Source organism: Capricornis sumatraensis, chromosome 9 (assembly GCF_032405125.1).
Source record: "Capricornis sumatraensis isolate serow.1 chromosome 9, serow.2, whole genome shotgun sequence".
In the NCBI taxonomy this organism is placed as follows: domain Eukaryota; kingdom Metazoa; phylum Chordata; class Mammalia; order Artiodactyla; family Bovidae; genus Capricornis; species Capricornis sumatraensis.
In genome coordinates, this window is record NC_091077.1 from 44,454,161 (window position 1) to 44,481,615 (window position 27,455).

Sequence of the window (27,455 nt, forward strand, 5' to 3'; positions counted from 1 at the left end):
GATTATAAAAAATTAGTTTTTAATCAAAATTTCCAAAATAAAGTGAGTGATTTCCCCATCCCCAAGATGCAATAAGTCTTGTTGGCTCTCCCTCAGGCTTACAAGTCAAATGGAAAGAAAAGCGAGAAGCAGCTGCAAAGGAGAAAATGAGGTCCAGAGGGAGAGTGGATGAGGCTCTCAGGTCAGGAGGGAGGGCCCTGCTCCTGGGAGCCCCCGGCTTCAGGCCGCTCCAGCAGGGTGAAGTCTGGACGGACCCGGTGTTAAACAATGAGGATGCAAAGGCAACTGACAGAAGCGTCCGCCTGGAAAGCTGGAGCTCCTGGTTCCAGGGCGGCCCAGGTAACTGGCGCGTAGCTGGGCGCACGATGATTCCTTTACACGGCAGCAGGTTCTCATCGCAGCCCAAGGCAGAAATCCTACATCCTAAAACCCACCCGATCTCGTTAGCAGCGCATACCTTATACTAGGAAACTTGCAAGGAGACCAGTGTTGAACCACAAAGCGAATACAGGTTTTTTGCTTTTGTCTGTAGAAATGTACAGGGTGCCTGATCGGGACTGCTTCATACCTCGCCCACCCACACCACCGTAGTCCCCCCCTTCACGCCCGCCACCTCGCACCGTAGTGCGTTCTGTCTCCCGTTGATGAGGAACAGCGACTCCCGGGCGGGCGTGAGGAGGTGCTGCCCGAACAGCCCGCTGTCCCTCACGATCCTGCGGGGCCCTGCCCAGGCCCGGGCTGGCCCTGTGGGCGCGGGCTCCTTCAGGCCCTTCAGCACACCCGTCTTGCCCGTGGACAGCTCCAGGAACAGCAGGTCTGGCTCTGTCTCGAGTGTGGCGTAGACATGGTACTGGTCTCCCTGGGTGAAGGAGCGCTGGAAGGCCACATCTGAGACACCCGGGCTCACTTTCAGGTTGTAGAGGGTCTGGATCTCCCCGCGCAGTGAGATCTCCTGCACGTGCAGCTGGGGGCTGCCCGGGGCGGCGCTGACTACAAAGCGCCCATCCGGGGATGTGTGCGGGGTGCCAGTGACCTGGCCGTTGGGTCCGACCACCGCGTCTGTGACGCTGTCGATCAGCAGCTGCGGGGGTGCTTCAGAAGAGCTGTCCTGCCGGCACTGGACGAAGAAGTAGCCACCCAAGTGGGTGTGGGCTATGGCCTGCGGCAGGCAGCCGTGGCTCTGCAGCTTGATGGTCTTGAGGGTCATCAGCGTTTCCAGGTCGACTTTGTGGATGGCAGGGTCAGACTTGTTGAAGATGAAGCCGAACCTGGGAGGGGATGAAGACTGAGGTCAGAAGGCGGGAGGGTTAAGGGATCTGTCTTTTGCCTTAAACAATGGCATCCTTTCTGTTGTCCTTTATCCTTTGCTGATCTAATAGCCTGTTAATAAGATCTCCTATTTTGCAGGAGATGGTTTCATAAGTGATTCATCTATGATCTCAAGCCAAGTGCAGTTGAGTTACAGAATGTTCCTGGATTTACGCTCCTATAACATGCACACATCTTTAGAAATGGTGAAGGAGTGGAATTATGCCTCAGCAGCTCCTCCCTCCGGGATGTCTTTGATTCAGCTTCCCAGAGACCTTGTGCCAGCTGACAAGTGGTGGGCCCGTGGCTGGAGGGAAAGGACAAGATATGTCTGCCCTGACTCTGCCTGCTAGGAGGACAGGACAGGTGAGCCCATTTCTGAGTGGTTTTGTGGACTAACGGGTGAGTCAGAACCTGGGGATGCAGATACAAGAGAACAAGGACAGATAGATGTCTTATCCATGCCCCCTGACCCTTGGAGAGGGACGTGAGGGCAGCCTCTCCCTTGGCTACATGGACGATGCTGGTCAGAGGAACCCTGGGCTGGGGCTGAGGACAGATTTTACCTTTACAGCCAGATGGCCTGGCGCTCCCATGGTGCCTGCTAGCTGCAGAGCCTGGGGCAAGCTGCTGAACCCCTCTGAGCCTCTGCAAATTGAAAGAGGGTAGTTCCTTCCAATGGCTGTTGGGAGGATTAAATCTTAGAGTGGGTGCTTTACTGGAAGAGGTCAGTAGGTGGTGGTTGCCGCATCTGGACTTGGTGAAATTCCTCTTTGGAGGCTGGCTGTGAGCTGCAAATGGGTCTGACTCCAGGAAGGACTCACTCTGAGCACCAGAGTCTGCCTAAACCCCTTGCTTACAGAGGCCGTTGGGTGTTGTGTACACTTACCAGAGTAGAGAAAAATGTCTTCCACAATTTTCTCTTGAATAGCAAGCTATGCCTCAGAGATGGGAAAATGCCCATGTGATGGCATCTTTAAAGCATCCTTAAAGAGCTAGAGCATGCGAAGAGCAGGAAAGAAAACCCCAGGCCTGTAGGTAGCTGTCATGTAAAAGTCACACACAGGCTCTGCAGTGCCTGAGTTTGCATGACTCCTGTCTAAATTCAGCTTCTTTAAGGTGGTTTACCATTTATAACCATCTTAGAGGCTCTTCCCCAGGTATTCTCTGGAGTGAGGTGGGGAGGTCAGAAAGCCGTTATTTTCTCCCTTGGGCAAGGATATAAATGGATGAGCCTTATTTTTACAAGTCCAGCTTCAGCTTGCAAAAATGAGTCATTTCTTCCTGGAAAAAGGTGCTTGATGTCAGAGTAAAGGAAGGCATAAAGACTGCCACAAGACATTTGGGTCTTGATGACTTTATAAAAGGGCACACTCAGCCTTCTGGCAGTGGTGCCTTGACTAAATGTCAAGGTTCTCTGAAAGGAAGAGGGAAGGGCAGTGGCCAGGCTGGGATGAGGTTTGCAGTTGAGGCCACGGCTGTTATTACTAAGCTGTTCTTTTGGATGGTGGCAAAGCAGGTGTTCCAGGGCCTCTGAGAGGAGCCACAGGTTGTGGTTATTAGAGGATGAGGCAAAAGGGGGCGCCGAAAGGAGACCCGGCTTTAAAAAAAATTGTTTTTAAATGTATTTTTAATTGGAGGATAATTGCTTTACAATGTTGTGTTAGTTTCTGATGTACAATAACATGAATCAGCTATCAGTGTGTGTGTATATATATATATGTATATATATGTGTGTGTATATATATATGTATATATGTGTGTATATATATGTATATATATGTGTGTATATATATATATCTCCATCCCCTCCCTCTTGATCCTCCCTAGCCCTTCCCCACCCCGCTCTAGGTAATGTCATCACACAGCACCAGGCTGAGCTCCTTGTGTAACACAGCAACTTCCCACTATCTATCTTAGATATCTAAGCTGTCTGTTTTACACGTGGTAATGTGTATATTTCAATGGCACTCTCTCAATTCATCCCCCACCTCCTTCCCCTTCTGTGGGAGACCCACGTTTAGTCTGACGCTGCCAGTTCCTGACTGTGTGACTTAGGTCAGTGTCTTCCGTTCTCTGGGCCTAAGTTTCCTCATCCATAAAACAGGTGGGAGGACTACCTCTACTAGGTGTGTTTTTTTTTTTTTTTTAAACATATAGCAAGGATAGAGTACACAGCTAACCACAGTTATAAGACTTCCTGACCTCACTGGGTCCCCGAGGGCATTAGAAGCTGGGTGCCTTTCTTAACTTTAACAGTGAAGACAGGGATGGGGCTGTTTCTCTGTTCCTTCCTGATGTGGTCTAAAGAAGGAGTTAGGGAGAAAGAGAAAGGAGTAGCGCCTCCCTGGTGCAAAGCTGCCCCATAGAGGGCTGAGCTGGGGCGTGGAGTAGCTCAGGGCTTGTGGGCTAGTCTCACCTGATATGGTTGATGATGAGGTTTGTTGGGGGAATGAAGAAGTCGTCCACTCCGGCAAAGGGTGTGCGGATGAGGCGCTGGCCCTGGCCAGTGCTGGCCTCTGTGATCACCTATAACATAGAATGGAAGTCCTTGTGAGGGTCCATCCAAGCGGAGGTGGGGTGGGCGGTGGAAACGTACAGACCCAGGCACACTCGGGTAGTGATCCTCTTTTTGGCTGGGAAAAGGGGGAGAGGGGTTTTAAGTAGCGAAACACGCAATGGTGGAGTTGACTGGTTCTGTATTTTCCCTTGACACCAGGTGCTGAGGTTGCTGTGTTGAGAGTCTCCACCGTATGCTGCTTGCAGAGGTGCTCTCTGAGCACTGTGAGTCCATAATTTAATAGAGAAAACAGGCATCTTTCAGAGATGCTGGCTGTGTCACTTAGAGTCGGTGACTAGGATGCAAGGGAGGCTTCCACTTTTACAAATGGGACTTGCTGTGAGCAGTGGAGAATTAGGCCCTGTGTTTTGTACAAATTGGTAGTGACAGAGCATGGCTGTCTCTGTTCCCTGGGAGGAGCAACTTTATCCCCTGTGGACTTGGCAGGAGGCAACTTGATAAGTTCCTTGGTGTGTGTCCCTGCTGTGTCTGTATAAGGGAAGGGTACCCTGGCAGTCCTGGACAGAGCTGAGTGATATCTAGGGTTAGACAGGATGGAGGCCCTGCTGGAAAGCCCCCTGTGGGCAGGCTGGGTTTTTGTCTACCAGCTGCTGAGACCTTGGCACAGGCAGGCTGGAAACACTGAGCCAGACAGCCTGTGTCCTCTTGCCTTCTGCATGTGCTCATCCACCTCCAAGTTCTAGGTGATTCCCAGATAGGTGGCAGACCTGCAGCCAGATGAGGGGCTTGGCCAACCTGTGGGCAGTTTTGGCTGGAGGACCCAAAGGACAAGCCCAGATCCTCTTAGCAGGACAGAAGGCAGACGCCAGACTCTGACCAGGGAGGGGAGACACATTTTCTGATCTTTATATATTGTGACCATGTATAGAGATGATGGAAGGATTCAGATTTTTGCAGCCGAGGGCTGAGGACAGTCTTTGATGGGGCTTTGTGATTCACAAGGCTTAGAGCTCTGGACGCTTTAACCTTTTAAGAGTGGGACTGCCTCTGGCTCTTTTTTTTAACGACAAGACAAACAGCACCTGCCCTGCCTCCTCTGGCAGGTTTGAGGCTGGGGTTTTGGGGATGGTGCTTTCCCTCCAGGGGTCAACAGGCAGAATGCCGGATTAGAAAGATGTAGGCTGGGAATTTTAGTTTTAGGGCAGCTCTTAAGTTCTAAAGTTAGGTTATTTTCCTGTAATTAAAAAAAAAAAAAAAAAGCCGGAATGACATTTCCATGCCAAGTCCGTGGGAAAAAACTTAGAACTAGATAATAAGAAAATATCAGTATTAGGTCAACTTACTTAAAAAACAGAAAGCAAACTTAAAGTTCCACTGGGGGTTAGGTAGGGAGTTTGGGATGGTCATATTCACACTGCTACATCTAAAATGGATAACCAACAAGGACCAACTATATAGCACATGGAACTCTTCTATGTGCCAGCCTGGACGGGAGGAGGATTTGGGGGAGAATGGATACATGTATGGCTGAGTCTCTTTGCTGTTCACCTGAAACTACCACAACATTGTTAACTGGCTATACCCCAATACAAAATAAAACGTTTGAAAAAGAGAAAAAATATCAGTATTAGGAAACTGGATCTTAGAATGTTCAGGTGAAAATGCCGGAGAATTCCAAGAAACCATGCAATCATTGCTTGATATCAGGTCTGTCATTTTAGCTTATAATAGAGATGGAAAATTACAGGCTGCCAGCAGTCAATGTCATTCACGCTTCACCACCCTAACACCCTGTGTGCAGAGGTGACTTCTTCAAAACCCAGTATCATGAGCCATTGAACTGATACGGGCTAGTCAACCTCACTTCTCCAATGAGTCATGAGTTCCTTCTTGGCCTGTGTCCCAACACATAGCTGGGCATGTTGGTGACTAAAGACAGCTTTTGAGCCTCTCAAATATGCTGAATCTATGGGCTTGGTTGGGGATGCAGGCAGGTGGCTGGATATCAGGAGATGTCAGCTGGTAGCATGGGGATGGGAAGGCTAAGCATCTGCTCCAGAGGGGTGGATGAAGCCAGCTAAGAGGTGACAGTTGGGGAAGAGCAGGAAGCCAAAGTTTTGATGCAGCTAAAAACTGGACCTGGGAGTGGTGGACAAGAAAATGATGGGCAAAATTTGCAACATGCCAAAGGTTTAAACACTGGCTCCTGGGGGAGGGCCTTGGTGGAACAAGCCTCATTCATAGAACCACTTTCATTTTGTCATAGCAAAGTTTGTTTAACCAGTCCCTTAGTGTTATTTAGAAACCTTAGGATAGCATTTCAAATGTTTTGCAAATGTAAATAATGCTGTAACACATAGTGCTGTAACTAAATCTCTGTGCCCATCCTTGATCATGGCCTCTGGATAAGTTCTGAGGGGTCACGTTGCTGGATTGAGGCTTTTGGTTCACATTTCTAAATTGCTCACCACAAAGGCTCTGCCTTTTGTCATTTCCAGGAGCAGTTTTTGCAAGCAGTGGTTTCCTGAACACTAGTCCACAATGATGAAGGTAGGTTTATTCAGTTTATTTCATTTTCTTGCCAGAGTGCATTTCTCAGACTTTCTAATTATGGTGATGGTGGGCATCATGGTCTAATTCTTGATATTAATTAAAATGCTCTTAGTGTTTTGTCATTTAGGCAAAATTTGCTCTTGATTTCTGGGAAACAGTCTTCATTATGTTTATGTCTTCTATTCCTATTTTTAGTTTTTTTTTTTTAATTAAGAATGGCTGCTGTATTTAGTTAAATGCCTTTCCAGCATTCATTGAAAATATTATAGTTTATTCTGTTTTAATTTGTGGTATGAGTAATATTGACTGATTTCCTAAGAGTGAACCGTTATTGCATCCTGGGAATTTGTTCCCTGCTCAAGCAGTTAGATGCATTGTTGGACTCTATGTTTAATACCATGTTGAATTTTGCTTCTGTGTTTGTGAGATTAGTTGATAGCTTTATTTTTTAATACTAAGGAGCTGTACATTTCCCCCACATGGTCTGAGGTAGTTCAGATGATACTAAAACTATCTGCATTTGAAAGCGTTGCTATAACTTGGCTATACCCAAAAGCTCCTCTTCTGCTCAGTTCCAATTATTACTACTATGCTCAGCCTCTCTCACAAAGCTAATGGTAACACTGAATACAAATGGTCTGAGAAATAAGATTAAATGATCAACTTTAGGTTTTAATAAATGATAAGATTATGGTCCCAAAAGCATTTGCCTTACCAATTTCATATGCTTCATTTATCAGTTATCACATTTTAAGCAACTATCACTAAAATGTATTTGTTTCTAGGATCAATACTAATTTATTAATTAGCCAACTTTGATGTATTTTAATATGTTTTGAAAAATCTCCACTCATGACTTGCCTTTTTCTGAATACATACGTCTGAGTGTTCTTGCCTAGGTATTAATCTAATTGTTAAACAATGCATCAGAAACTTGGCTGTACATTTGTCTATGGTAGATCTTTAATCTTTTTTTTTTTAAAAAAAACCTCTTCTCTGGTAATTGTTCTACTTCAGGTTTTCCTTTTCTTAGGTCAGTTTTTTTTATTATTTATTTTATTAAAGTATAGTTGATTTACATTACTTTCTGCTGTACAGCACAGAGACTCAGTTGCACATAAATATACACACACATACTTTTTTATATTTATATAAATATTGTATCTTTTCTGCTATGGTTTTTGCCAGGACACTGTAAGCTCCCTGTGTCTGCAGTGGGACCTCATTGTCCGTCCATTCTGTATGTAACAATCTGTATCTGCTGACCCCAGGTCTGTCCTTTATGTCTGTCCGTCTCTTTCTGCTTCACAGAGAGGTTCATTTGCATCACTGTTTAGATTCCACATATAAGTGATGTCATACGATATCTTCTCTTTCTGACTAGATCAGTTTATTTTTTTCTGGATTTTGCAATCATCCGTTTTCTCTAGGTTTTAAAATTTGCCACCTCAGAGTTGCAGTACACTATTTGACAATCATTTTCATCTTCCTTCATCTGTAGTAATCTCTCTTTGCATCCTTCATTTTATGTTTTTTTCTTTATCAGGTTTATGAAGGATTTATTGGTTTTTGTTCTTTTTTTTGTTTCTACTAATTTTGGCCTTTTAAATAATTCCTTCCTGCCAGTTATTTTGTTCTTTTTCTAATTTCTTAATACAAGTATATTCTCTGCAGGTTTTAAGACACAACTATTCCCTTGTGTATGGTTTTCTTTCTATCCTGTAGGTTTTGATGAGAAGGTTTTTCATTGCTTTCAGACACTGTAATTTCTCGTTTTAATTTCCTCTTTGCTCCAGTAACAATCTAGGAGTGTTTCCTCATTAGGTAGGTCACATTGTAATTATTTCTAATTATCAGATAATGTAGCCTATAACACTGACTTTTGCAAAATTTGTTAAAATTTTGTGATTACTGATACATGTATATGTGGACATGTGAAAAAATTCTATTTGGCAGAGGAAAGGTTTTCTATATATTTATGAAACCGAGTTCCTTATTCATATTATTCACTTTTCCCATGTCCTTATATTGTCTCCTTGGCATGTACAATTTAAGTGCATTTTAAAATCAAACTCTTGTATTGTTAATCACTCTTGTGTCATGTATTCAGTTGTTTGCTATCTGTTGGCTGTTTATCTTCACATGATGTCTCTCCTTATGCTGTTTAGTGCTTGAAACCTTAAATTTGACCTTGTCTGACATGAATATTACACTCAAACATTTTTCATCCACCTATCATCACTTTATATGCCTCTTGTAAACAAATTATAGCTAGTTTTCTCTCCCTCTCTTCCTTCCAAACCCAATCTCATCATCTCTGCTTTTAATAGGAGAAATCAGTTTGTCACATTTGGAATAATTAGATAACTACCTCAACTATTAATTTCAAAAAGCATTTTCTGTATCCTCTCTTATCCTCATAAGATGACACGTTGCAATCTTTTTACTCCCTTCTCTTTCCTCTACTCCCTATCTTTACTTTTACTGAAATAATTTACCATCTTTAGAGCCTGGTATCAGAATATCTCTTTCAGGGCCTCTCTCCTAATTCGAATGCCTTTATTTAGCACTTACTATATATTAGTCTCTCCTCATCCATCTTGTTTCAATTTTGGACCTTCTTCTCTCCCCTGGTGGCTCAGATGGTAAAGTGTCTGCCCATAATGCAGGAGACCTGGGTTCAATTCCTGGGTCGGGAAGATCCCCTGGAGAAGGAAATGGCACCCCACTCCAGTATTCCTGCCTGGAAAAATCCCACCGAGAAGCCTGGTGGGCTACAGTCCATGGGGTCGCAAAGAGTCGGACACGACTGAGCGACTTCACTTTCACACATTAGTCTCTCCTCATCCATCTTGTTTCAATTTTGGACCTTCCTCTCTAGATTCCTGACTTACTCTTGTCTCTTCTCTATCTTCCTCCATCTCGATGTCTCTGATCTGGCTCACCTGCTATTTTTCTGCTATCTTTCATGATATGCTCTCTGAATTCTTGCATATGCTTAGGTCTTTCTTTTGTCCTGACAGGTAAATGATACCTTGGATATCAACCCTTTTCTTTTAGTAGCATGTGGGCACAATGCCACAGTCTTTACTGCTGCAGGTGAGAAATCTGATTGTTCTTCTATAGGTGACTTGTTCTTTCTGCCTTGAAATATTTTTTATTCTTAAAAGTCCAGAGTTTTACCAGGAAGAGCAGAGATGTGTTCTTTCTCATCATGTTAACCTGGATCACTTTCTATCTACAAGATGTACTTTTTTTAAATCGGAAATTTTATTCCAAATTGAATGTTTGACTCCATTCCAACTATTACTTTTTCTAAACTTCTTTTGACTTTGAAATGTCTTTTGAGACTTCATATCTTAATCTTATATTTGTTCTATGATTTGAGGATTTTCTTGCTCTTTATCTTTCAGGCTACTAATTTGAGTCTCAGTAGAAACCATGCATTTTTCAACTCATCTCCTGCAGTTTTAAATTAGGTAATCATTTTTGTTAATTTTTAGCTCTAGAAAAATATTTCCTGGTCGCCCCTCCCTTCGAATTTCCCCACCTGTTTTCTTAGGGCTGCCAGAGAAACCAATTTTCTGAGCGACCTTATTCTGACTCCTAGGTCCTCTAATGAATTATTACTATTTGTCATCAGCTCGCTGGGGCCCAGGACGTGTTGATGGCGTCCACTGAGGGGCAGCAGTCTCAGTGTGTAAGGAGATGACGTAGTGTCCTTTCCCTGGCCCAGGAGGGTGGCCAGTCCCCAGGAGGAAGCTTCTGTAGACAGGGTGCCCCCTGGCCTCTTACCAGTCTTTCTTGGGAAAAAGGTGAACTTGGCTCCATCTGCAGCCCTTCTCAACTGGGGTTCTGAGAGAATAAACCCTAATATCCTGAGAAGTCCATTGTATGTGCTGAGTTAACGTCTGGGCATCTAGAATGGTTCTATGTACCATCATTGTGAAAATTGAGGGAACAGGTATTTAAATTACCTTCTGTAGGGCTTAATTCTCTCATGTACCTCGGTGAGAAAGGCTAAGCCAGACACACTCAACACAGGTTGGTGTTGACCTTCCCTGACGGGTGGAAGAAGGGATCCCACAGTTGTGCTGGGCCCAAGCTCTTCCCAAGGGGGAGTCAGTACAGTGGCTGGACTGCAGGGCTCAACATATACCTAGGTTGGAGCAGGGGCCAATTACTGAAACTTCCTGTGCCCCAGCACCCCATGAGCACTCAGTAATGTGCTTTCACTTGTGAACAAAATTGCCACTGCTTTTCCTTCTTTTCCTTCTGCTTCCTTACTGTCTGGTGCCTGCTTTGGCAGCATTCTCCAGCCTGTGCAGCCCAAGGTGGAGAAAGCTCTAGCTCCCTTTGGAGTCCAGAGGTTCATTCCTGCTTGGCCCCAGGAGCTCCTGGCTGAGAAGAGACAAGTGTCTGGGGGCTGGGCTAGGCGGGGCCCAAGAGCCACCTTCTGGTTGTCATGACATCAGAATCCCATCCACCATCAGTGTTGCTGTCTTTAGCGGCAGGCCTGGCAGAAGATGCCCTGCTAATTGCCTGTAAGGGGCGTGGTCCTGAGGATGTTTCCTACTTTCTTTCATGGACATACTTTGGGTAAATGTGATTAGCTGGGGAGAGAGTTCTTTCTTGCTGGTGGGTGTTGTCCTCCATGTACCCAACATACCTGGAGGCTTGGGTGGGACTTGTGCACGTTCCCCCAGCTCAGGACCCACACTTGGTCATGTGATTTGTCATAGGACAGCTTAGCCGGCAGAGGATCGACACCTATGGACTTAAAAAAAAAAAGTAGCGACAAGTTGATCATTGTTGTTGCAGAAAGTGATTTTTCTAGGCCTCTCTATCCAGCCTAGCAGCCTGGATAATGAGCCCATTTGGGAACCCATGGCAGAAACCTTTGTGGGTTTGTCTTCAGGGGCATAAAATTGGTTGTTAGTAATGTTTTCCTTTCTTGCAAGTTTTACTTAAAGAAGACCCATACCATCTTGGCAAAAACAAACACAGGCTTTTCTTTTTCCCAGTTTTCCACTCATGGTCAGCTTCAGGACCCTCCCATCACTTCTCCTGTAAGCCCTGGAGGCCTCCTGAACCCTCAGCATCCTTCCCAAGCTCTTCCACCTGCATCATCTGAGACTGACTTGGAAAGCTTCCGTTATCACATGTCCTTTAACTTCGTGCAGACTGTCTTGTACATTACCCACCTGGAACCTCCGGGACTTGGACTTTAGCATCAGGTGAGTCTTTGTCTACTGCTGTGACTGAAACTCTGCTATTCTCTGAGAACAGAGCTTCCTCAGTCACCTGGAGGCTGTTTTGTACTTCTCTTAATGTAGTTTCTAAGTTCCAAAACACTGTTTGTGATGCTGCTGTGACCCCTGCTCTTTTCGGCACTGACCTAGCCACTCTGTTCGTTAAAGATCCCTAGTTTGGTGCCTTCATTCAAAGCCCTGCTTTCTCAGTTCCTTCTTGGTTTCAGTGATCTTTTTCTCTTCCCTACTGCAGCCACCGTAACGTATTCCTTGTCAACAAATTTCTGAAACTTCAATTTTAGTCCACCATATTCTAGCCTTTCTGACCTAGTCATGGGGGGCATCTTTGTTCCCACTGGTTAAAACTTTCCTTAAGAAATGTCCATGGAGTCCCTGAAAGCATTTAATTGTCTTCACCACTCCACTGAACTGTGATAGAGCTTAATGTGAAATTCAGAGATCACTTTTTGATCCTCCTCTAACTTGAATTTTCAGCATGGTTAACCATTCCCTTCTGGAAACATTGTCTTTCCTCAGCCCCCCACCTCCCTGGCTTCCCTTCCTCATCCTGACTTCTAAATGTTGGCACGTTCCACATCTTCGTCTTTGACCTTCTCTCTACCTCCTTTCCCTGGATGAGCTCATTTAGCACACGGCTTCAGATAACCCACTGTACTCTAGAATTCATTCCTCTGTTGATGACCACAACTCTATACAAACCTAAACTCTTGACTTTGCCCATCCCCGTTGACATCTATTTCTTCTCCAGTCACCAACTTTCAGATTAAAACCCGCTCTACCCTGAAGTCCTAAGCAGAGTTGTTTCTATTTTCCTACCTTCATATACCCCCGGTCCATTGTTCATGCCTCCAGCTGCTCATTGTCCCTCTCTTCTGCCAGCTTCCTAGTCCTTTCCCTTCATTTACCAAAGGCTTCAGGGTCCAGCAGCTGCCTTCTTCCCAGAGCTTCTTAACTCACCAGTCATGATACCATCCTCACTCTCTCTAGATTCTTGCACTTTTCCTCTCTCTTTTAAAAACCCTCTTGATTATGCATGCTCTTCCAGCTATCTAATTTGTCCACCCTCTTCACAAACTTCCCTGAAGTTTGGACTGCAGGCACTATCTGTCCTTTCTGCCTAACCTTTTCCAATCATAGTTCATATTCTCATTCTGACTGAGGTGGTGTGGAGCAGGAGATTGAAAACCTACCCCCCCACCCCAATATCTCTTAAATTCAGAACAGAGCTTTCCAGTCTCTATGCTAAGGAGCTAAGACATGGAAGGGAAAAGGTCCTGAAGAACAAACCCGGCTTTCAGTGTGAGGACCGGAAGGGTGACCTACTAGGAGTGAATTGGAGGCTGACTAAGCTTTATAAAAGCTGCAACTCAGCCTTGACTCAACAGAGTACCTGATTAGAGGGAGTCACTCTCTACGCTCTTCCTAGCAGAGAAAAAAGGATAAACCCTCTTCAGTGGATGACAGCCACATAAAGTCTCTACAATGTTATATGGAAGGTTTGCCATTCAGAAAAAAATAACTAGGCATTTCAAGATACAGCTTATATGACTGCAAATAATACGAAAAGATAAGAAAATTATGTGCATATAATTATATATATGTGTGTATGTACATGGAATTAAGCAGAAATTCTAAAGTGAAAAAATGCAAAACCTGAAATGAAGATCTCAATAAATAGATTTTGTTAAATATACCTTAGACAGGGTGGAAGACAGGACTAGTAAAGTGAAAGACAATTGAGGCACACACCCAAATTGAACTACAAAGAGACAAAAAAGGATGGAAAATAGGAAAAGAGTGAAAGAGATGTGTGGGACACAATGGAAAGGTCTATTTTTTTTTTCTTTCAGAGTTCTCAAAGAAGAGGTGAGAAAGAATGAGGCCTCAGAATATTTGAAGAAACAATGGTTAAGAATTTTCCAATCTGATGAAAAATATTAAAGACCAAAGAAAGAGAAAAATCTAGAAAGCAGCCAGAGAGAAAAAAGGGATACGTCATCTTCAAAAGAGAGGGAGTAAAACTTGACAGTTGACCTGTTAACAAAACCAGTGGAAGATAATGAAATGACATCTTAAAGTCGAAATAATATAACTGCCAATGTAACATTCTGTATCCAGTGAAAACATCCTTTACAAATAAGGGGAAATTTTTCAAACAAATAAGAACTATGAGAATCTGTTGTCAGCAGACCTGCACTAAAGAAACCCGCTCAGTCAGAATGAAATTGATCCCAGACAGAACACTGTACTTCAGGAAAGAATAAAGAGCAATGAAAAAGGTAAATATATGCAAGAATATAAATGACAATAATAGTCATGTTTTGCAGGGTTAAATTATGTGTAGAAATAAATTCATTCCTACTATAGTGCCAAAGGCAGGACGGGGGTTAGAGGAGTTAGAGTGTTCTAAGGTTCTCTCATTATTAGGCAATGAAAGTGAAAGTTGCTCAGTCATGTCCGGATACTGGAGTGGGTGGCCTTTCCCGTCTCCAGGGGATCTTCCTGACCCAGGGATTGAACCTAGGTCTTCCGCATTGTGGGCGGATTCTTCACCAGCTGAGCTATCAGGGAAGCCCATTATTAGGCAAATGAAGTAATACCTTGTATGAGACTGTACTGAGGTTAGGGTTAGAGGTTGTGATCTCTAGGGTGGTCATAATAATAGCAATGATCAAAGAATGCATGGACAACAAGTTAATATAGGGAGAAACAGAATAATAAAAATGTTTGACTAATCCAGAAAAAAGCAAGAAAGAAGAAAAAAACAGGTAGGTCAAATAGAAAAACAGAAAGATGGTAGGTATAACCATATACTTAAATATTCAGGGATCAAATAATTGAGTAAAGACCAAGATTATTAAACTAGATAAAAGCCAAAATCCAAATACAGTAGCTTTATAAAAGATCACCTTTTTAATACATGACATAGATTGAAAGAATGGAAAAATTATACCATGGTAACACTAATCAAAGTAAATCTGATTTAGCTATACTGTTAGACAAAAATAGACTTTCAGGCAAGAAGCTTTACCAGAGATAAATAGGGATATTTTGAAAGAAGCCTTCCACTCAGGAAGATATTACAATTTTAAAGCAAAGCAAAAATGGATGGAACTTGATAAATTTACAATCATAGGGGGAGATTTCAACATACCTCTCAGCAGCTAGTTGACTAAGTAAACAAAAGTCACTTAGAATATTTGAATAATAGAATGATCCAACTTGACACACATACATACTTAAAAACATTAGAAAACACAAGCTTTTAAAGTATACATGGAGCATTTGCCCAAGTAGATTAGCTTGATTATAAAGCAAGCTTCAATAGATTTCAAAGGATTGAAATTATTCAGACTATTTTCTCTGACCAGGTAAATCAATAACAAAAAGATAGCTAGAAAATCTCCTGTCATATTTGCCAGGAGAAACCACAACCAAAACCCTGGTGGTATGTAACTTTCTCCCAACAGTGAGCAACCTGCACAGCTGAGCATTCCTTGGGAAGAAAAAACACAAGCCTCGTCACTGGTTAGACTTTAAATGTGCACCCCTCATCCGTAAGTGGGCCTTCACCACTGCCCTGCGGTCCTATCACATTTCCCTGGTCAATTTAATCTCACATCCAACTTTCACCTCTTTCCTTAGACTTCCAGCCTTGGTGATAATTTTCCTTATTTCAAAGGCAACCAGAAGAGAAGGTCACCCAGCTACCACCAACTGTATCACCTGTTTACACCTGTGCCTGAATACTTCCGGTTTCTTCCTGCTCTGATGAGAGAACGTGCTTTTATCTTAGGCTGGTGTATCTGCTCGTGTGTCCTGGATTCCACTGCCTGCTTCAGTGATGCAGAAGAAAGGGAAGAACTGCACACGTTTTCCCCGTTAGCATTCAAAGCTGGAGTGTCATCTAGCCTAGAAGTTTCTTCAACATCCGCTGCCAGCTACCGCCCCCTTTGTCTACTTTTACTCACATTTCAGCAAAACCCCTCAAAATGGTTGGCTGTATTCACCATCTCTGCTCCCTCTGATTCTGACTTGAACTCACCCCACTCAGGTTTGCATTCTGCCATTATCGTCCTGTTTGTTCCTGCCAAGGCGATCCATGTGGTACTGAGTCCAAGCTTAGTTCTCAATTTTCATAACATACAAATACTTTCAGCAACCTTTGACACCATTGGCCAATAACTCTCCCTAAAAATACTCTGCTCCTGGCTTCTGGAAAACCACCCTCTCCTCATTTTCTTACCTGTCAGGTTACTCCTCCTTGGTCTCCTCTGTTGGTTCTCTCATTCCTGATCTTTAAGGGTTGGAGTACTTCCGGGCTCCAACCGTGACCTCTTCTCTATCTATATATCCCTCCATGATCTCCTCCAGGTCACTGGATTTAACAAATTCACGTGGTGATGATGCCCACTTTCATATCTCCAGCCTAGACCTCTCCTTTGACTCCAGACCTATTTATGCAACCTATTACATGACATCTTTAAAGATATAGATTAGATATATAATAGCAGCTTAAACATAATCTAAAGCTGAATTACTAATTTCCCCCTGTATCTGCTTCATCCACTGCCTTGCTCAAAGCCTCTATCAGAGTGCATTACTTTCCTACTGCGGTAGCAACAGTGCCACTAACTTGGTGGCTTAAAACAACACAAATTTATTCCCCATAATTCCAGTTCTTGAGGCCAGAAGTCCAAAATTAATTTCACTGGCAGGAGAAATACATCTGCATGGTAGTGCTCCCTCTAGAGGCTCTAGGGGAGAATGTATTTCCTTGTCTTTTCCAGCTGCCAGAATCCAAAACTTTGCATTCTTTGGCTTATGGCCTTGCCCTCCAATCTTAAAGCCAGCAGTGTAGCAAACCTGCTTTAGTCCTTAAACTGTCTCCTTCTTCTGTGTTGTCACATCTTCTCTCTTATGAGGATACTTGTGCTTGCAGGCAGGGCTCACCCAGATAATTAAGGTAAGTCCCTTTAAATTCCATTTAAAAATCCTTACTTTGAACAAAATCTTTAGAATTTGTACACAAACACAAAAGACCCTGAATAGCCAAAGCAATTTTAAAGAAAATGGAGCTGGAGGAATCAGGGCCCCTGACTTTGGACTATACCACAAAGCTATAAAACAGTATGCTACCGGCACAAAAACAGAAGTATAGATGAATGGAACAGGTTAAAAACCCCCAAAATAAACCCATACACCTATTGTCACCTAATCTTTGACAAAGGAAGAACATACAATGGAGAGAAGACAGTCTCTTCAATAAGTGGTGCTGGCAAAACCAGACAGTTACATGTAAAGGAATGAAATTAGAACATTCTTTAACACCATACACAAAAATAAACTCAAAATGGATTACACACCCAAAGGTGTGATTGGATACTATAAAACTCTTCGAGGAAAACAGACAGAATACTCTGACATGAACGGCAGCAAGATCTTTTTTGATCCACCTCCTAGAGTAATGAAAGTAAAAACAAACAAATGGGACCTAATTAAACTCAAAAGCTTTTGCGCAGCAAAGGAAACCATGAAAAAATGAAAAGACAACCCACAGATTGGGAGAAAATATGTACAAAGAAAGCAACCAAGAAGGGATTAATCTAAAAAAATATACAAAGAGCTCACGCAGCTCAATATCAAACAAAAGCAACCCCAATCAAAAAATAGGCAGGAGACCTAAACAGACATTTCTTCAACGAGGACGTACAGATGGCCGAGGAGTACATGAAAGATCAACATCAGTAATTACTAGACAAATGCCAGTCAAAACTACAGTGAGGTCTCCCACCAGTCAGAATGGCCATCATCAATACACCTACAAATAATAAATGCTGAAGAGGGTGTGAAGAAAAGGGGACCTTCTTGCACCTTTGGTGGGGATGTAAATTGGTATAACCACTACGGAGAACAGTATGGAGGTTCCTTAAAAAGCTAAATACAGAACTACCCTATGACCCAGCAATCCCACCCCTGAGCAAGTATCTGGAGAAAACCATAATCTGAAAAGATACATACAGCCGGCATTCATTGTAGCATTACTTACAATAGCCAGGACAAGGAAACAGCCTAAATGTCCAATATGTATGTATCATGGAATAGTAATCATAAAAAAATGAAATAGTGCCATTTGCAGCAACATTGATGGACCTGGAGATGATTATACTAAGTCAGAGAAAGACAAATATGATATTGCTTATATGTGGAATCTAAAATAATAATGCAAATGAACTTGTTGCAAAAACAGAAATAGAATTCACAGATGGGGAAAAGAGGGGTGGGGTAAACTGGGAGATTGGGATTTAAGAGAATTAACTATATATAAAATAGATAACTAATAAGAACCTACTGTATAGCACAGGCAACTCTACTCAGTACTCTGTAATGATCTCTATGGGAAAAGAATCTTAAAAAAAAAAAGGGGATATATCTGTATGTATAACTGATTCACTCTGCTGTACACCTGAAACTAACACAACACTGTAAATCAACTATAGTCCAATAAAAAGTATTAAAAATCCTTCATCACGCCTGTGAAATCCCTTTTGCCATATAAGGTGACATTCTTTGGTTCTGGGGATGAGGGTGTGGATATCTTGGGAGCCATTATTTCACCCACCACACACAGTTTATGGCATTACCATTCTACCACTGCTTAAATTATTATTATTATTCCTTTCTCTCAAACCTTACATTCAAATGAGCAGAAAATCTTTTGGGCTCCACATTTAAAATATAGCAAGACTTTGATAACTTCTTACTGCCTCCACTGCCATCATCCTCTCTTGCCTGGACTATTTCAGTGACCACATCTCTGCTCTATTTTCTAATCTGAGCAGCAGATTGACTCTTTAAAGATGTCAGATTATGTCACTCCCCTGATTAAAAGACTTGAACGGTTTGCTATCTCACCAGCCTTAGTTTATCTCCGTCTTTGCTGCATCCCACTCTCCTCTGCCATGGTCGTGCTCCAAAGCTCTAATCCCACTTGGTGTTCAGATCTCAGATTCTGTTTACCTCCAGAGGGAGGGCCATTTAAAAACAGTCTTTCGGTTCCTCTGTCCCTTTCAACATGTAAATAGCTCTTAGCATCTATAGCTCCCTAAAATTCTAAATGATGGTCTCTTTCCTCAACTAGAATGTAGTTTCTGGGACCTGTTCATTCATGGCTATTTGTCCCAGCACCTAGACCAAAGTTTGGCACACAGTAGGCAATACATGCTTAATGAAAAATGCACTTCTCTAAAATGAATCTTCTCTACATCCTTCCACTAGCCTGACCACTTCTCCTAGGAGCTGGGAAGTGTGCAGAGAACAAAGAAGGATGTGGCAGGCTGTGCCCCAAGCTGGAAGCTCCCCCCTCCCTCAGAGAGATGTACCTGAAGGACTTTCTGAGCCTGCACGTCGACCACGAGGACTCTGCTCAGTGTGGGCTGGGCCACGTAGATGTAGCGGTGCCTGACGTTCACTGCTGCTGCCCACTGGCAGGGCTGGGTGGCGTCCCCATCCTTTTGAGGACATATTTCTTCCTGTAAAGGAGACAGGCTGCCATAAGTCTTCTTAATCCCCTGTTCCCCTGCCATCGCTGGGTTCCGCTCCCTTCACCCTCCCCTCTTCCTTTCTTCCTCTCTCAGAATTCTTCGCCACTGCAGCATCCGAGGGAGCACAGCACACACAGCTTCTCGTATCACCGTGCATGGAGCTTTTCACTCCACGTTCCGTTCATCTTTCATCTTCCCCTGCTCCTCCTGAGGCTGTAACTCCCTTTGCTGGCCTTTCGGTCAGCAGCTGAGAGGTCCGTGTGCTTCCCCTCTTGAGCGTGGCCTTCTCCCTCTCCTCATCCCCATCCATCGCACCCAACTCTGTCAGTGGCCAGCCTCCTGCAGGAATCACCTACACACACTCTCAGCGGCCTCACCTCTCACACACTCCTAGTCCTCTGCACAGAGCTGGCGGTGTTCTCACTGAACCTCCGGCAGACTTCTCAGTTATATTCTAGCTTTGCCATCATCTTATACTGTGTTGCCTGTTACTTGGTTCTTTTCCCTCCACCCTCCCCAGTGTCTGACGCTTCTCTGTTGCTCTCTCTACATGGCATCTCTAGATGCCAGAATGCTCAGGGGTCACTACTGGATAACTTCTCTAAAATCCACTACCTTTGCTAATCATTGTTAATCCACACCTGTGACTTTAAATACAGTCTGCTGCTACTGCTCCTAAGTTGCCTCAGTTGTGTTCGACTCTGTGCGACCCCATAGACGGAAGCCCATGAGGCTCCCCTGTCCCTGGGATTCTCCAGGCAAGAACACTGGAGTGGGTTGCCATTTCCTTCTTGTGCTAACAACTCCCAAATTTGTATCTTTAGCTCAGCCCTCTTCTCTGAACTTCAGACTTAGCTACTTTCCTAAGTAGCTATTTTATTTACATTTCAAATTTTAAGTCCAAAATCAACTCAGTTTTGCCTCCCAGTCTTGCTCATTTCCCTTGTTTTACTTCCCAGACAAAATCTTTGAAGGCATCTCTCACTCTGCTTTCTCTCTCTACACCCTCAGCCTTCGTCCAATGAATAAAAATCATTTCCATTTTACCTCCAAGAACATATTCAGAGTTAAACTTTCCGACCACTCCCACCTCTGGCACCTTGACTCAAGCCACATCTGTCCCTTGAGTGACTGCTACAGCATCCACACTGTGCTCCTTGCTTCCGCCCTGGCCTCCCCTGACAGATTCTTGACTCATCAACCACAGGGATCCCTGTGAAATACAAGTCAGCCCAACGCACTTCACCACGATAACACTCTTTCTAGCTCAGAAGAGGTCTTTCCTGAAGCCAACAAGGCCCTGAACACTCTGGTTCCTGGGATTCCTCTGACCTGTCTCTAGTGTTTTTCTCCCTTTGCCACCCATCCTGTGCACGCACGCGCCGGCATCTTCTGTCCTCATGCTGAACTCCTGCACCAGGGCCCGTGCGCTGGTCAACTGGTTTTCCCGGATGTCTACCTGGTTTATTTCATGTCCTTCAGGTGGCATGTCAGCCCACATGCCGCCTTCCTGAGACGCCCTCTCCAGCCTCACCAAGCGCACCCTGGCACCCACCCTGCCTCACCTTGCTACATTTCTCATTTACCGCTTGACCTTCTTCATTTGTTTGTCTACCTACATTTAGTCTTTCCTTTTTCACTAGATCGTAAGCTCCTTGAGAGCAAGCTCTTTGTTGCGCTCACTGCTTTATTCTTAGCACCTAGTGAAGTGCCTGACACAGAACTGGTGCTTGAGATGTAGAACATAATCAATATAAATAAAGAATAAATGAGAGAAAAGAGGGCCTTCTTTTCCCATGTCTTCTGTGACAGACATTCTCACGTGTTTCCTCGTGACTCTTGTGCGATGCTGTCTCAGCCTCTGTGCCAGCCCCAGGGCTCTGTGCAGGTGCCCAGCTCCAATCACTTACACGCACCCTTGGTGATCCTGTCTCCTGTCTTGGCTGTCATCAGTGCTCACATGCTGAGGCCCCCAGATCTGCGTCTTTAGCTCAGAACCATCCTCCCCCAGTTCTCCCATGGGTTCTCCTACAGTCAGCTCATTCTCAACTGTCCACATGTGAGCTGGTCTTTGGCGCCATCCCTGCTCCTCCTCTGGGTCCTCAATGGCATCTAGGCAGCCAAGTCCAAAGCAGGAACACCATTCTGGATGCTTCCTTCTCCCACACAACTCACTGTGAATTAGTCCCTGAGGACTAGAGATTGCCTCCTAAATCTCGGAGTTCTATGTTCTAGCTTAAGCCCAGTTTCTTTCCTAAACAGCTGCAATAGCTTTGAAGCAGGTCTTTCTCCTTTTACACTTTACTCTCTCTGTCATCATATTTAATCCTTACATGCCTGTGTGCTAAGTTGCTTTAGTCATGTCTGACTCTGAAACTCTATGGATGTAGCTGGCCAGGCTCCTCTGCCCATGGGATTCTCCAGGCTGGAGTGGGTCACCATGCCCTTCTTCAGGGAATCTTCCTGACCCAGGGGTTGAACCCACGTCTCTTATGCCCTCTTGCATTGGCAGGTGGGTTCTTTCCCACTAGCGCCACCTGGGAAGCCCATAATCCTCACAGTAACCTTAATTTACCTATGAGAAAAGACAGGGGCTTAGAGGGGTTAAACACTTTTCTTAAGCCACTGGGCCCGCTGAGTGATGGAGGCGGGCTCTGATATCACTTGTGCAGATCCTGCTCTACAGCCTGTGCCCTGACCTACTAACTCTGCAGCACCCTGCTGGGCAAAGTGGACTCTCATCCAGCAGAGGCCAGAGATGAGAAGCACCAACTGCCTACTCACCCAGAGCCTGAGGAAGAGGGTCAGCTCATCGTAACTCCCCTGGGAGGTTCTGGCCATTTGGTAGGTGAGCAAACTGTTATTTGGGACTGTTCCATAGCTCACAGAGGTTTGAGTTGCCTGAAATGCCTACAGGACCTCTCTTACTATGTATGTTCTAGTTTCTCAGGAAAATTGAGCCCTGCTTAGGATTTGAGAGATTTCCCTTGCAAGCTACAGGTTAGGTTATTGCAAATATATGAGAAGTTAGTGCCAATGTGATGGGTTGCAATTATTCAAACCTAACTGCTAGAAATTAACTAGGACCACTCTTACTAGGGGGCTGGTAGTGGCTTAGTGGTAAAGAATTTGCTGCCTACGCAGGAGCCACGGGTTTGATTCCTGGGTCAGAGAGATCCCCTGGAGAAGGAAAGGGCAACCCATTCCAGTAGTCTTGCCTGGGGAATCCTATGGACAGAGGAGCCTGGCAGGCTACAGTCCATGGGTTGCAAAGAGTTGGACACGACTTAGTGACTAAACAACAACAACTCTTTCTAGATGGTTTCATGGCTATCACGTGGAGGGAAAACTTATCAGAGGTTAACACTTTAAAGCATGATTAATTCAAATGAAATAGTCTGGAAAAGAGCTGTTCCCAAGCTGCAAATATAAGAAACACAACACTGTGAAATACACCACCGGCCGGCACAGCAATGTGACAAACTTGTTTTAGGCACTCGTCTGGGCCAAGCCCACTTGCTCCGTGAGCTCCAAGTCTATCACTGTGGCCCAGGGTATCCTCTGTATGTCTTTGAGTAGAGGGCTCATGGGGGCTGTTAGATGACTCTTGGATTAATGCCATGGTTCTACTCTCAAGAAGCCAGGGATTAGCTAGGTCAGACCTCTAGTAAGAATCCACCAACGCAAGGCCAAGTGGGACACCAGTGGAAGGGACAGAACCGAGGGGTGGGAGGCACAGCCCTGAGGATGCCTCCTGACAGCTGGGTCTGGGGGGCTGGAAGAGTTGTTTGGGACCTGCTGCCTGCAGTCGTCTCTTCTGCCTCTGCCCCTGCATGTTGCACTGCCATTTTCTGCCCAGCCTCTGAATTGTCCATAGCAGCTCTGATGCTCAGGCCACTCACACGTTTCCTGCACTCTCCCCTGCTCCCTGGGGACCACTGAGGGCCTCCAAAGCACAAAAATCTACTAAATGTTTCCCATTCTCACCGCCTCTGGTTTAACCCAGGTCCCCATCCTCTCCTGGATCATCACAACAGCCTCTCTACCCACTTCTGTGCTTCCAGGGCAGCCCTTCTGATCATCACCCTCTGTGAAGCCCCACATGTTCCAAAGCACCTGAATGCTGGCCATCCTTCGCCTGAAGTCCTCTGGTGCTTCCCCTTAGGACTCACCAGCCCTGACCCTTACCTACTGTCATCCTCAATCTTAGGCCCTTCTCACATCCATTTGTCCTCCAGGCATATAGAATATCTGTGGTTCCCTGAACATGACGTGATGTTTTATGCTCCTGTGCTCCACGTTCATGACATTTCCTCTCGACAGCCATCATCAATTCCTACCTGTTCTTCACAACTGAGCCCAGGCATCACCTGCCCCCAGAGCCTTCTCTGACTTTGCCCCTGGAGAGGCCTTGTTGCCAGGTACCTTACACATCCTTCTAGCAGCACCTGTTTGGAAGCTGTCCATTCGCGCTACTGTCTCTGTCATTTGATTGTGAACTTGTGGAGGCCAGGAGCCCATCCGTCCTCCTGGGGCCTCCCTTCAGGCTCCATGCATGGAAGTGGCCACTGGAGGAAGGCATCTGGAACCACATCATGTATAGCAAGTGGAATTCAAGAAACCCCGTGGCACACATGATGAAAGGGATGTTGCTGGGATGTTGCATGTGATGTGGAGTGTCCCAGGTGCCAGACGCTTACGTAGCTCATGAAGATCTTCTCCGTGGGCTTGAGGTGCCTCTGGATCTCACAGTCCACAGGGTGCAGGACGATTATGCCATCGTCGGAGAAGACGTAAAACATGTTTCCCACACTGAGGCCTGCGAGGAGCAAGCACAGCCATGGTTATGCCCTTCCTAGCAGCTGGTCCTCAGGCTGGCTCACAGGCCATGTTGGGCACAGATGAAACCGGCAGCCTGGCTGTGTCAGGTGCAGGCACAGAGTGCAAGGTCTGGTCCAGGAGGGGTGAGGCGAGATAAGCAGGCAGTGCATAGGGAGCAAGCGCCTGAGGGCTCAGAATCAACACGTACACCAGGGGCCCTCCAATCCCCAGCTGTCTTCCCAGACACGCACACCTGCCCCAGGTCATCCACAGCTGGCCGTCAACACAAGTTTTCAAATAAAGGACAGCTCTGGCTGTGACATACATTTGACCTTTTCTAAGGGCTTCCCTGCTAGCTCAGCTGGTAAAGAATCTGCCTGCAATGCAGGAGACCCTGGTTCGATTCCTGGGTCAGAAAGATCCCCTGGAGAAGGGAAAGTCTACCCAGTCCAGTGTTCTTGGACTTCCCTGGTGGCTCAGCTAGTAAAGAATCCACCCGCAATGCGGGAGACCTGGGTTGGGATGCCCTGGTGGAGGGCTTGGCAAACTACTTCAGTATTCTTGCCTGGAAAACTCCATGGGCATAGGAGCCTGGTGGGCTGCAGTCCATGGGGCCACAAAGAGTCAGACAAGACTAAGCAACTGAATGCACACACATCCTGAAAGGCAAAGTCTCCCTTGGTCCTTGTCAACTAGGCAAATCAGAACGGATCAGATGATGCCAAAGAAACAAAGTTATTTTTTTTTTAAACACATTTATATACAGTGCTGCCACTTGGAACATGACGGCCTAGGAATGCTGGGGTTGGTATTCTTTTGTCCAAACCTGGTCTCTGTGCCAGTGAACATTTCCTTCGAGACAGTTTGCTCCAACCTCTGCCTTACCAGTTTCCCCGTGGCAGCCCCATGCCAGGTGACAGAGCCCACAGCTGGGTCAGGCCAGCTGCCTGTCCCCAACCTCATCCTAGCCCAGGGCCATGGCTGTCTGGGGAGAAATTTCCTTAGATCAGCAGAGAAAGGGACTTGGGGACCAGCTAGTTCAGCCTCCTTATTTTAAAGACAGAAAACAACAACAACAACAAAAACCAGGCCCAAGATGAAGAGGGGCTTGGTTGAGGCCACAGGCCCTTGTGACAGACCTGGAGCCTGCGCCTGGGCTCTGTCCCCTCGCCCTGCTCTCCATACAAGGTCAGCATGGCACAGGGATGGGCAAGGTCTAGAGTTCTCCCTCTTCCTCCCCTCCCCCCGTCCTCTCTCCCTTCATTGCTTTTGAAGGTAACACATTGAAAAGATTACTAGGGATTCTAAAAGAATTACCTATGTGAAAAATTCTTTCCTAGCAGGCTAAGAAAACCAGTGTACTGACTTAATTGGCTAATGGAGTAAGTTTTTAGTGAGTGAGAAAATGATAAAACAGGCAAATGGGAATCCTGTTCTGCCTACTTTCAGTGGCTCGGCTGGTCACTTTCACCAGTGCCCAAGGCTTCCAGTGTGGACAGGGGTCCCTGACTCCACAACACAGCCTCATCTGCCTCTGGTTCTGTGCCGAGATGAGGGCTCCCGCCATTATAAACAGCTAGACCCCGGCCTCTCGGAAGCTGGGAACGCCTGGGAGCACTCTGCACAGGTCCCAGAGGGAATCCTGGGTGCTGGGCAGCCTCTCCCAAGAGCCAGACAAAGTGGGCCTGTGCCTCCCACACAGCGGCCAGTGTATGGAGCGGGGTAGGGAGCACACATTTGCTGTGACCCCAATCTATCTTGTCCCCAGCAAGACTTTCTCTTCTATACACTGTCATTTGGCAAGCTCCTCTTGCTCAAACCTAGGGGCCAGGGGAGGTCGTCCCTGCAAAACAACCACAGACCCCACAACAGGCCCCCAAGGTTCTTAGAAAATCAGTGGCTGGAAGAACCAACATGAGACTGAAAACTCTGTAGAGCCCACGTGGGGCTTGCAGCTGTGCTGCAGGCTGAGCACCGAGCCTTGCCACAGTGGACAGTGCAACGTGAAGCTCAACAAGGCCTTGATCCACAAGTAATTGATTTCACAAGAGCTGGCCTCACGAGTCAGACCCTGGAAGGTTCTGTCTGTGGTGAGCTTGACCAAGGGGCACAGGGGAACATTCCCTGCTATTGGGAGTCCATCATGTCACTGCTCCTATTCAGAGATGGGAGAGCCCTGCCAACCTCTCTGCTTTTGCTCCTGTATTCTCCAACTTCGGGTCCTTGAGTATGAGCAGGAAAGGGTGTGGGCAGACAGCTGTCCAGGTGTGATGGAGTCTGTTCACTGCTGGGTTGTCCAGTATCAGCATAGCACTAGCCAGTCCTAAGCTCCGAGGCAGTTGTGGGTCTTAATTTGGCCTTTGGGCCTCCAGAGCTGCATTTAACACTTTCCAGGGTCTCCTGCTCTCTCTGCAGTTCTCCACTTTTGAGACTTGTAAACACCCCTTAGAAAGCACTTTTTAAAGAAACAGAGCCAAAGCTCTCTGTGCACGGTGGCCTAGAAGCCAGGTTGAGGCAGTGTCAAGGGACCGCTGTCCCTGATTAGCAACCGTTGCTACGACTTTCCTTCTGAGGATTCCTAAAACATACTGGCAACAATCCCTCATTTTCCAGGCTCTGCCTTTGTTTTGCTCCCAGACTGTGTGAGCATTAGTGCCTGACAGTCAGGAAATTACTCTGAGTGCTTGTATGCATGCGCATGCTAGATGGTAGGTAACAGCCTGTGAAGTTCTTAAGAAGAAACATGAGGAAATGTGCTGGTTTTCAAAAACGGAGAATTAGTGCTTAACCCTGGATCACACGGTGCCTTCTCCTGGTGCAAAATCCTCTCCCCTTTGTCCACCAAGCTAGGGGACAAGGTACCTCAGGTGATTTGGAGTCTCTGGTGGAGGGGTTCAGAGGGAGAGTTGGGGGGTCCATTGCAAATGCACCCAACACAGTGACTCAGGCTCTTTAACCCAGTGCTCACATGTGCTTGCTATTTTTGAACCATATTATTAAACCACTTTTGATATTCAAAAATGGCAATTTTATTTTTTGCTTTCTTTGGCCATGTGGCTTGTGGGATCTTAGTTCTCTGACCAGGGATTGAACCTGGACCCCCAGCAGTAGACGTGTGGAGTCCTAACCAATGGACTGTCAGGTAATTCCCCCCAAATGGCAGTTTTGTATGGCCTGGCCTAATATCTAAAGATTGTCGGGTAGATACACATAGGTTTAAAAAACCTATTCATTTAGAAATATACATGCAAATGTATATTTACAGACATGATGGTAGCTTTTTTCTTTAGCATTTTCTCAAAGTAACACTAAATCCCAATACCAACATCAGTTACTAGAAAATATTTTAAGGCCCAGTTCTGACCAGGATCCCTGCCAAGAAGTCTGCTTCATTGGAGGTTTCAAAATAGCTTTAAATGGAAACTTTTGTTCTAA

General features: G+C 45.4%; 1 protein-coding gene across 1 annotated transcript in view; it reads right to left on the reverse strand.

Moving 5' to 3' along the window:
* Positions 1-562: 562 nt before the first annotated feature.
* Positions 563-27,455, reverse strand: part of FSTL4 (follistatin like 4) — a 415,914-nt gene continuing 389,021 nt past the window's right edge. Inside the window, exons 11-15 of the mRNA XM_068981325.1 lie at positions 23,900-24,018; positions 19,038-19,187; positions 11,052-11,159; positions 3,728-3,837; positions 563-1,268 (exon numbers count right to left, since the gene is read on the reverse strand). Coding sequence (XP_068837426.1) covers positions 563-1,268; positions 3,728-3,837; positions 11,052-11,159; positions 19,038-19,187; positions 23,900-24,018 — 1,193 coding nt within the window. The remainder of the gene's footprint in view (positions 1,269-3,727; positions 3,838-11,051; positions 11,160-19,037; positions 19,188-23,899; positions 24,019-27,455) is intronic.